Below are 8,703 nucleotides of genomic sequence, written 5' to 3' on the forward strand. Positions count from 1 at the left end.
GATATAAATACAACTTATAGAGCTAAAATTGTTACTTTCTCTACATGAAAGAGAAGCATATCCAACGCGTTTCAATCTGACGGTTCTGTCCTCTGATTACAGCTAACTAACTATGAGTGTGGGCCATTGATTGATAATGACTATCACCTGTGGCCAGTGTGATTGGATACCAGATAAAACACCTGGGGAGGGGATCAAGCACAGTATTCCAGTGGTACAGTTGCCTTCGGTGCTGCGTGTGGGTTTTTGTTGCTGCTTACAAGCCAAAGTGTCGATTTGGTGTGATGTGTGTTTTTAGACATCTGTAAGTATCTTAGTGTTTTTTAGTTTTTAATGTTTCATAAATGTTTGATTTATATGTGGTACTCTCATTTTAGTGTGCCATGGATTTTGCTGAGTGTTGCTGTCTCTGGTCAGTTCCGGAGGCCAAGTTCCAAGCCTAGTTCAAGTAAGTTCTTCCTAATTGTATAAAGTTGAGTACCTGACTAATGCTGCTCTGTAGGATTTACTGGTATCTTCTCTCTAGATAATGGTTTGCAGTCTGCGTGTCTTGGCAATGTCTTGAGGCTAACATTGGACAAGACTCTGGCTGTGGGTAGCCAGCTAGAAATTGATGCCATCGGTGAGTCTAAGTACTGAAGTCATTAAAAGTTGGTGTGAACATTATTTTTAAGTGTAATCTGCAACTGTTCTTTCAGATGGCACTGACATCATACCATTGTCGCACACCTTGGCTGCCCAGTGTGGATACAGCATTGAGTCTGACCCTTGGGGCAACACCAAAGTCTTCGCATCCTTGTTGGGCTGTTATGTTGACAACCAGGTACATTTCCAAAAGGGATAATGTGGTTAAATGACAACTACCTGGTCCATTGACAACCTTGCTCTTAGTCTTATCAGCTGATGTATACATTTCAACTTGTGGAAAGTATTTATTTAGGGCAAAATATGCCAAGTTGCCCATAATGGAAAATTGGCATTCCAGGTAGTCCCTCCCTGTTTTGGCTACTCTTATGCTGCATGCCTAATGAAAGGGACCCAGTACTAAGTGATTTGTTCCTTAGGCGGATGTGGTGTTCACCTTTGGCCTGCGACTCCGACTGTATGGAGATGGCCTTTCAGAGCAGGTTGAGCATGATGTGACCGAGACGTGCAGCTACTCCCCCTGGGCCTCCCGGGAAATTCTCTGTGACAGGAACTACATGGAGGTGAGGCCCTTGGGAGTATCCCTAGATTTGGTTTTACTATTTTTATATATTTTTTTAAGGGGGGTGTAATACTTTGGGGTATAATTTATTGATCAAGCCTTGGTGATTTGCTCTGTTCAGGTGTCAAGCCTCATGGTCACTCCAGAGACCCCTGTCAAAATGGTTGCTGGCCAGCAGGTTCATGATTCCTGGGAAAATGCCATCCCTGATGTATGTCATTTTAAGATGCATTTTTTTATACACGTGGAATGGCTCCATTTCTTGTCTGTAGTTACTATTTCCTTTCCACCACAGGCCGCCGTTGCTCCAAATGGCATCTGGAAGATGACATTCCACACTCCTGACCCCAAGGTCATGTTGCTGACTGATGCTCAGCGGGCTGGTTATGGTGCAATGATGACCCAAACAAGACTGGTGATCCGAAGCCCCTACAACATGGCAGAGACTTATTCCGTAGAGGTGATCATCACTGGCCTAAGCAATTTTCTTGGTTCACTTCCCTGTGATCATGACATATTGGTTAGAACATGCCATGTGACTAATAATTTATTTTCTCACCAGGTGGCTGGAGTTCCTATGGAGGTCTTCAGTGTGTCCACTTACAAGATTGGCAGTTTGATTGTGGATTCAGCTGCTGCCTGTCCTACTGGTACATATGCTTTCTAAAGGGGATCTCTGGCTTTATACAAAAGCAGCACATTTCTGATTGTATCTTGCCCAATTGGTCAGGTGGTGTAGTCTTCACTGAGGAGGTCATCACCTGGCATGTGCCTCGCCGTATCACCCCGCTGATTTCTAGTGCTGTTAAGATTCTGGAGACACACATGGGCATCTATGGCCAGAGGCTGGACAAAACCAAGATGGCTGCTAAACACTACAAGCTGTCTGTCACAGAGTCTCACGTCATCATTGAGATTCCAGTGGGGTCCCCCGACGGCTACTACAAGGTCGGATTACTTGCATATTGTTCATTAGGCCAGAACTCTCTAGCCCATATAATGTGTTTATGTAATTGTTTCACTGTATTTTCATCTGCCTAATGAACAAAACATGTCTTGAGTTGCTTGATTTATAAAAAATGTATTGATTGCAGAGTCATGCCCCAGATTATGCTTACCACATAACCTACACTATTGAACCGATGCTTGAGTTGCTGTGGAGGGCAGAAAACACACAGGCTGACACAAGATACAAAGTCCTCTTCCCCATCACAACCCCTCTGATGCCCAGACCTCCACATGTTATTGACAGTAAGTCTGCTTCACTGGTACTGAAAGCAGGTGTTCTCTTCAGGATGGTTTACAGTTCAAACACTTAGTCTGGCAGTAATCTCCACTCTAGCAGATGCTGTCCCAGTCTCCAAGGAGGTAACTGAACTCCCTGGTATAAAATATTACATTGTCAGGTGTACTTTAATCCATTTCTGGAATACTTGTTAACTTCTGTTTACCTTTAACCCATGCTATGGTCTCTCTTCCAGACACAGTTCATGAGCAGAGAGTGTTTGACATCCTTCTGGGGATTTTCCTCCATGATGTGGAGCTGATGAACATCACCTTTACTACCAGGGTGCTAACTGTTGCAGAGTGCAATGCCAGAGGCTTCGATGTCCAGGAGCACCACTTTGCTAACGGCTCCAAGACCTTCTCAATAAGAGTGCCCTTCTCAGATGAATTAGTCCTGAAACAAGTATGTTCTTTCGGTCAATGTACTACTGAAATGACTGACTCGGTCTGTAAAAGATCATTGCTTATGTGGTGTGTATATATGAACAGGATTTTGTGAAGGGCAACTTGGTGTTTTGGCTCACAGTAAATCTGACTAAATTCTGCATCTGAAACTTGCCTCATGTGTGACATGACCAACATGTAATGCTCTTTTCTATTTCAAATATGCAGAACCCTGATCCCCTTACAACTGTGTACTTCCTCCCTCTGGTCTTCGGTCTGCTCGTCCTGCCTGACCAAACACCCTTCCCCCACCCTGCTGAGCTGGAGGCCTCCCGGGAAGATGTTGGTAAGGCCACCTAGGTTAAATACCAATAGATTCAGTGACTACAGGACCCAGTAAGGTATCTGATTAAAGCTAGTCAATTGTTGACTTCCATGCAGATTCTATTCCTATGCATTTCACTTGATTAAATGCATAGGAATAGAAGGCAACAATTTTTGTTTCTACTTCAATGTACTTAATCCTATCCAATAGGGAAACTGGGCCCAGGATGAGCACCCATCCAGTGCTTCAGATCAACTTGTTCCTTAGCTGCATTTTCTGTCTTAGTTCTTCCCACAATCACTGGCAGCTGCGACCAGGAGAACTTCTCCTTCTCTGTTAAATACGGGAGCCAACAGGATAACTTCCAGACCATGATGCTTCATGCTGGTTCATGGAGGGAGCTGGATATTGAGCTGGCAAAGCTGTACAGTCTCACTGGCAACGGCACACACTTCAGTATCGTAGTGCCCTTCACTGCACCTGCCGCAGCATTTGAGGTATGTGTTCTGATCCATGATTACTATTAACTCTGTGCACGATGCCTCGGATGACTATTGAACTGCCTAATGCATCAGGGGCTGGCAACAAGGTGATTTTATTTGCCCCACAAAGTTTATTTTAAGGAGTTTTAAATGATGGTTACATTGTCAAATGTGCTCTTGGTTTATTTTCAGTTAAATTATGTTCTGACCATTAATTCAAAGTAACTGTTTAAATCTAGTTACCTACCCCTGAACTAAAAGGAACTGTTTAAATCTAGTTACCTACCCCTGAACTAAAAGGAACTGTTGCTTTCCAGTTGGTTAATTTCAAATCTATCAGAGCCAGAGTGGACTTGCTGCTGTTGGAGATGCCTAACATGTGGCAACTAGATGACCTTTCACTTGCCTGCTACTTCCCCCTGACTACAACTGGTTTGTTCTATTTTAATGTCACTTTAACACATTTGCTTAAAATATTACCAGAATGCAGCTTCACATTAGGTCAATAGAGACTGACTTATCTGTACTTGTTTTGAACACATTTCAGAGTGCTACGCCAACGGCACGGCGACTGCACTGGCGGTTAAGGTGGAATCTGTTAGCAACTTGAACCCTGAGAACCTGACCTTGAGGGACCAGTCATGTAAACCAGCCTTCAGCAATGACCGCTTTGCTTTCTTCTCCTTCAAACTCAACTCCTGTGGCACCACAAGAAAAGTAAGACTGACTCATCAGATTATGTGGATTTCAAATCAAAGTTTATTTGTTATATGCGCTGAATACAACAGGTGTCAACCTTACAGTGAAATGTTACTTACAGGCTCTAACCAATAGTGCCAAAAAGGTATTAGGTGACCGGTAGGTAGAAATGCTTGAGAAGTAGGAAGGCTACGTACAGACACCGGTTAGTCAGGCTGAGGTAGATATGGTTAAAGGGACCATGCATACATGATGACCGCAGTTGTGTGGGACACAATGCGCGATCTAGGATTTGATCAGCACACCTACTGACACTATGCACATGGACCCATGTATTATGATTTGACATCTGTATCGTTAATGACATTCTTCAAACTGCACTGGAATATTGCATATCTAATTCTTATTTTTCTAGTTCTTTGACAATGTCATGGTGTATGAGAATGAAATTGCCCTGCCATACAACACAGGCAAACCAAGTAGGAAAGGTCCCTTCACTCAAGAGTATCGGTAAGAATACATGCCACTATGTTGTGAATGTTTTTCCATCCTGTGCGTTTTGTCACTGTTTGGCCCTCATGTTTCAGGCACACCATCTCTTGCTACTACCTGCACAACTACACAAAGACCATGGCATTCCGTGCTAGCCCAAGGAGCACTAACCCTGTGGCAGATCCTGGGGTGGGACATCTGGTGGTCCAAATCAGACTGTCTCAGGGTAAGATGAGTATAAGTGCGACTGTCCCAAATCAGACTGCTTGGGTTACTTGTTCTAAACTTAACTACATTTCTTGACAAATTAAGAAATCATGTTAATGTCATAAACATTCATGTAGATTCTGTTCACTGGCTCTCTTTCAGATAGCTCTTATGCCTTATTCTACCAATTGGAGGACTACCCAGTGGAAAAGTACTTGAGACAGCCTCTGTATTTTGAGGTGGAGCTGATGCAGTCCACTGACCCTAAAATAGAGGTGGTGTTGGAGAACTGCTGGGCCACACTGCACAAGGACAGGACTTCTCTTCCTAGCTGGGACCTCATCATTGACAGGTAGCGCACATGTTTTTTTTTTCTGGGTTCACTTTAGGCAGAATAAGTAGTCTCATTCACTAGTAAACTGGCTGACATGAATGGATTACTTGCCCAAAACAGTGTTATGAATGAATACAGCCCAGTATTCATGATTTGTATTCTCTTGCCCACTCCAACTCTCAGCTGTGAGAATCCTGATGACCTCTACCTCACTGTCTTCCATCCCGTCGTTGCAGACACAAGGATTCAGGTCCCAGCTCACATCAAACGCTTCTCAATCAAGATGTTCACCTTCACCAAGGATGATGCAGTTCTGAAAGAACAGGTGATTCAGACTTTCCTCTAGAAAGTCTCTTCTCTTAGATGCTAGCCTGAGGTATATTTTAAATACGATGTTCTCTCCATAGCTCTTTGTTCATTGTGACTCAGTCCTCTGTGACACCACCAAACCTGATGGCATCTGTTCAGGCCAGTGTGCAAATGCCCTGAGTTATGCGAACTCTCTCGGACCAACTGACACAAAAAAAGGTAAGGTTCTATTGTCTTATTTCTGGCCACTGATGGCTCTTATCAGTATGTCCTCCAGACTCTAAAGTTGGTGTCTGCTCTTGTTCTAGGTCTTAGCGCTGCAGATGCCAGCCAGTATAAGAAACAGATCTCATCTGGACCTGTTCTTCTCTCTGACTCCAACTTGTTCTGAAATATAATAAATCTTATTCTGTTTAAGTCTCACCACATTGGTTGTTTCCACTAACTCTTTTTGCAGAGCTTGTTCCATGTAATTAGACTCAATAGCTATTCACTAGGCCACTTCAACAGCATGTAGTGCCAGACAATATTGGCACTGTAGCTAAGAACTCTAAATTTAGTTGCAGCTTGTTCTACTCGTTAGTTTGTCAACATTTACCTTAACCTCTCTGCACATGGAACCCGGTAGCGGGATGAAATTAAACAACATATGGTGATCGCTACATAAATAGTCATATTAAACATTCATGAAAATGCAAGTGTCTCACATGTTTCGAAAACCTAGAATCTTGCTAATCCAGCTGCTTTGTCAGATTTAAAGGTTTTACTGCAAAAGAATACAATGTGATTATGAGAGAGCCCCATAAACTATTTCAACCAGCACAGGGGTAACAATCACAAACTGCAATAAAATAAATAGTTTACCTCTGACGAACTCCCTCTGTTTGCAATCCCAAAATTCATTGTTACACAATGAATGGTATTTTGTTTGCTAAATTCCATTTTTATAGCCTAACAACATTTTGTGAACGTTGTGTAGTGAATTCTGTCATTCCATTTTCGACAACACATTCGAGGTAAATACACAACTTTTCCAGTCATGTTTGGTTTCATTGCACTCAACTGGTTTTTATTAACACAACCAAACCTGAAGGGTCATTTTGTGGGAAGTATTGACTGAAAGAACGCTTTTGAAGCCTAGTAATAACATTGTGCACCAATGATTTGCCCGCTGTTTCAGTTGATTGCGTGTATTTTAACCCAATGACCACTGATCGGCTTAATCTAGCTGGGTAGATAGCTAATGAGCTGAGGTAAACGGCAATATGTTTGTTGGAAGACCAACCCATGTAGTAAACTCCAGTGAAAAAGAGGTTCATTGACAATTCATACCGGAAGGAGCAACGCATGTTGCTCACAGTGTTTTGGTAAAGCGCATATTCAGCTGTTTATATCAATCAGTGTGGCGATTTAAGTCAAGATGTGCACAATTTTAGAAGAGCTTCATCGATGATTCATTTAGCGAATCCCAAACAGGAATATTTTCTTTGAACAGCGAGGACATCGTTTTGGAATAGTAAGTTCTTCTCATGCTAATGCTGTTTTGAAATGAGTAAAAATATTATTTGTGAAATGGCTTTGAGGCTGTGGGGAGGGCAGGCCCACAATAGCCAAAGTGAAATGGAGACAGCTGTAGATACAGCTGGTCTAATCTAAAGACTGATCTAGCTGATGTCATAAAATAAATCAGACAAATCTAGCAGGTATATTCAACCTTATGTACCCTGTACTCTTATTATACCTGATACAGGGCTCATATGTGAAACTATTCTAACGTAACATTTTCTTTCAGTGACACTGACTCAATGGGAGCCCCCAGTGCCAAGGGGTCCATCCCCCACTGAAGCTGGTTCATCCAGCTCCTGCCACAAGTGTTCATCTACCCAAATGTATTTCTGCAGGCATGGAGGTGCTATGGCACCTGGCATCCGCAGCATAATATTGTGTAGAGGACTGAGGGTCTTCAAAATATTGAAATTGTTATTTTGTAAATGTGTTTTTTTTTTTTTTTTTTTCATTTTGGGGGATGTTTAGAATGGAATAACTTTAACTTCACCAATTTGGGTACATTTGGGCTACTTGTGTGGGACACTTGGGTGACTTCATGATAAATCATAGCACACTATTTTTGGAAGTAAACATTCTGAAACTTTGCACAAGTACTGGTTGCCCTCTTATTTTTCACTGATTGTCCCCATCCGATCTGAATGTTTGATTTGTCTTCATTTTAAAGATGATACAAGTTTATTGTATTTAAACCAGATCTATTGTGTTATATTCTCCTACATTCAATTCACATTTACAAACTTCAGTTTCTTTCAAATGAAATCAAGAATATGCATACCCTTGTTTCTGTGCCTGAGCTACAGGCAGATTTTGGGGATGTCTTCAGGCAGAAATGGAGAAGTAGGGGGGTTATCTGAGGTTTAACATTGAAAAATTAAGAATCACCAAGGCATGGACTATTGACACCCAGGTGCAATACTTGGTCAAATAGGTTCTGCCAAAGACTGCAAGAAATGCATCTAGTCCTGAGCTTGCTGTACCTTCCTAGCAATTTGGTTTGCTTCAAGTTGAGAGTTGCCTGCTGTACTGCTGTTACTGTAGGTTTTCAATTGGGTTTTTTCTCCCACAATGGGTGTAGCTTGGTAGACCTTTGGACTGAGCTTAAGCAGCTGACTTTGCCAACCCCACAGCATTATTCCACCTTCGTTTGTAGGGGCAAGTTAATTCATTTGGTCATTGAACATCTTAATTTCCCCTGGATTAAGGTGTTAGGTAGTTTTGGAAGTTCAAGACCGAATTCTGGTCTTCCTGTTCACCAACGCAGTGAAAACACTCGCTCCAATCACATGGCGGTTTGACACAGTTGCTTTGCCTCTGGTACTAGGGGGGCCTTAAGTGCAAAATATGTAATTGGTAGCTTGTACACTGCAACCCCTTAATCTTCCAATTGTCTGACTGTTGGTCTTCCAGC

General features: G+C 42.3%; 1 protein-coding gene across 3 annotated transcripts; it reads left to right on the plus strand.

The window, feature by feature from the left end:
• Positions 1 to 212: 212 nt before the first annotated feature.
• On the plus strand, positions 213 to 6,149 carry LOC115107563 (uncharacterized). 3 transcript variants are annotated; one of them, XM_029630976.2, is made up of 21 exons: positions 213 to 304; positions 378 to 448; positions 503 to 622; positions 699 to 823; positions 1,065 to 1,208; positions 1,329 to 1,418; positions 1,503 to 1,667; positions 1,770 to 1,857; positions 1,938 to 2,155; positions 2,302 to 2,458; positions 2,689 to 2,897; positions 3,107 to 3,224; positions 3,489 to 3,700; positions 4,003 to 4,117; positions 4,233 to 4,402; positions 4,800 to 4,894; positions 4,972 to 5,102; positions 5,246 to 5,435; positions 5,601 to 5,742; positions 5,825 to 5,945; positions 6,035 to 6,149. In XM_029630976.2, exons 1-21 carry the CDS (start codon positions 285 to 287, stop codon positions 6,115 to 6,117), a joined length of 2,784 nt encoding a protein of 927 aa, XP_029486836.2. In that variant the 5' UTR covers positions 213 to 284; the 3' UTR covers positions 6,118 to 6,149. The 3 variants fall into 3 exon arrangements, with proteins under 3 accessions (XP_029486836.2, XP_029486837.2, XP_029486838.2); XM_029630977.2 differs by having other exon boundaries at positions 527 to 622; XM_029630978.2 differs by lacking the exon at positions 6,035 to 6,149 and having other exon boundaries at positions 5,654 to 5,742; positions 5,825 to 5,913.
• The last annotated feature ends 2,554 nt before the right edge of the window (positions 6,150 to 8,703 follow it).

This window comes from Oncorhynchus nerka, linkage group LG24, assembly GCF_034236695.1.
Source record: "Oncorhynchus nerka isolate Pitt River linkage group LG24, Oner_Uvic_2.0, whole genome shotgun sequence".
NCBI classification, from domain to species: domain Eukaryota; kingdom Metazoa; phylum Chordata; class Actinopteri; order Salmoniformes; family Salmonidae; genus Oncorhynchus; species Oncorhynchus nerka.

Excerpts from the sequence above, each read along its gene's own strand:
- LOC115107563 (XM_029630976.2), top strand. The coding sequence starts at position 285 with ATGTGTGTTTTTAGACATCT. Across the intron at positions 2,156-2,301 it reads CCCCCGACGGCTACTACAAG|AGTCATGCCCCAGATTATGC; the intron begins GTCGGATTACTT and ends TATTGATTGCAG. Across the intron at positions 5,946-6,034 it reads ACCAACTGACACAAAAAAAG|GTCTTAGCGCTGCAGATGCC; the intron begins GTAAGGTTCTAT and ends CTCTTGTTCTAG.